The sequence below is a fragment of the Propithecus coquereli genome, unplaced genomic scaffold (genome assembly GCF_000956105.1).
Source record: "Propithecus coquereli isolate 6110/MARCELLA unplaced genomic scaffold, Pcoq_1.0 Scaffold144, whole genome shotgun sequence".
Lineage (NCBI taxonomy): Eukaryota > Metazoa > Chordata > Mammalia > Primates > Indriidae > Propithecus > Propithecus coquereli.
Genome location: NW_012138747.1, coordinates 70,797 through 72,480, shown reverse-complemented (window position 1 = coordinate 72,480; position 1,684 = coordinate 70,797). Strand labels below are relative to the sequence as shown.

Below are 1,684 nucleotides of genomic sequence, written 5' to 3'. Positions count from 1 at the left end.
GGGGGCAAATCCATTTCATTTGATAATAATTGGGTCCTAGTTCCTAGTGCAAAGCCTGGCCCATAGTTGGCAGGGCCAACTTTATTTTTAATAAACACATGTTGAATAAATCTGAAATGCCTTGTCCATGCCCTTTTAACAAATGCTGCCCATTCTTCAGGGCACAGCTCAAAACTCTTCTCCCTCCCTCCTTCCAAAATATACACCAGTCACAGCTCTTTACCTACAATACAAATAGGGCATTTCATCTCATAGGTGTTTCTGCTTGGTGTATCTAAATTCCTTGCAGACAAGGGCCAGTCTTAATTCACCTCTATACCCAAGACCACATGGCTAGTTACCTCGAAAGGATTTTTAAAAAAACTATTTACCACCCCAGCTTAAAGGATTGGTAAAATAAATTCAAAGAGTAACATTTAAGTCTGCTAACTCCACAGGAGCAATTCTAGATGCTGGGAGAGATGACTTCAAAAAGGAAGTAAGAGACCCTTAGGGGAATTTTGGCAGATAAATTATCATGTCTCAATCAGAACAAACTTCTATCATGGTGGTACCCAACCACAGGGCCTCAGGCCATGCAGCAGGAGATAGGTGACAGGCAGGCAAGGGAGGCTTCATGTGAGTTTGCCACCCCTCCCATCACCGCATGGGCTACACCTCCTGTCAGATCAGTGGCATCACTGGATTCTCATAGGACTGCGACCCTACTGTGGACTACTCAGTAGAGTGATCTAGGTTGCCTGCTCCTGTGAGAGTCTGGTGCCTAATGATCTTGGGTGGGGCTGGGCGTTGGTGTTGGCACTGGGCAGTGGCTGCAAGTGCAGATTGTCACTGGCAAAGAGGTTTCACTGTACAATGAATGTCACGCACTTAGGTCATCCCAGAACCTTCCCCTCGCCTCCATCTCCTTCTGTTTTGGCCATAGAGTTTACAGAATGTTAGCACCACAGAGACTGATGCACGGCAGTACTCAAAAGTAAATGACCAACATAAAGATATATGAAATTACCTAACTTACAAATAAATGTTACGTACACAGAATGCTCAGGATAACTGTTAAAATCCTAGTACAGGCATATCTGCTTAGAAATCAAATTAACATACCAGGATAAATAACCTTTTCTACCCGAGGATTTGATTCCAGAAACTGGGCAACTGCCATTCCATTTTTGAAATGCTTCTCCATTCGGACTTGCAGAGTCTTCAGACCTCGATTGCAGAGGTAACAGTCAACAGGAGATGGAACTGTTCCAAGAGCTGCAAAAAGAACACATCTTGTGTTAGTTTGAAGGTGGGAAGGGACCCAGAAAATTCTCTGGTCTCTCTCTTTCATTATAGTGACTCTGAGAAGCTAATTACGCAGCTCAGTGTTTGAGTTTTAGGAGGTAAATATATCAAATCAGAAACATGAGAATGAAACACAAACTATGCTTAGAGAAATTTACTTTAAAATTAGAAGAAACGAGTATCTGAAAAAGTAAGTAAAAACACGATGATACGAACTTTTCAAAGATGAAGATGAAGTCCTTTCCATGATTTTAATGAAATGACATACTGCCCATAATCTACCCTTATATTTCTTTGAAAAATTATTACAACATACTGAGAGAAATAGCAGTTCAACTCCTATTATTACTGAATGTGCTACCAGCATTCTATTTAGACTTTGTCTAAAGCAGCCGAC

At 41.4% G+C, this 1,684-nt stretch overlaps 1 protein-coding gene and 1 pseudogene across 1 annotated transcript in view; both read right to left on the bottom strand.

Annotated features, from left to right (window-relative positions):
• Nucleotides 1-923, bottom strand: part of LOC105806720 — a 9,602-nt pseudogene extending 8,679 nt beyond the window's left edge.
• A 167-nt stretch (nucleotides 924-1,090) lies between these two features.
• LOC105806719 (cystathionine gamma-lyase-like) overlaps nucleotides 1,091-1,684 on the bottom strand; it is a 39,557-nt gene continuing 38,963 nt past the window's right edge. Inside the window, exon 4 of the mRNA XM_012639935.1 lies at nucleotides 1,091-1,257. Within this exon, the coding sequence (XP_012495389.1) occupies nucleotides 1,091-1,257 (167 nt within the window). The remainder of the gene's footprint in view (nucleotides 1,258-1,684) is intronic.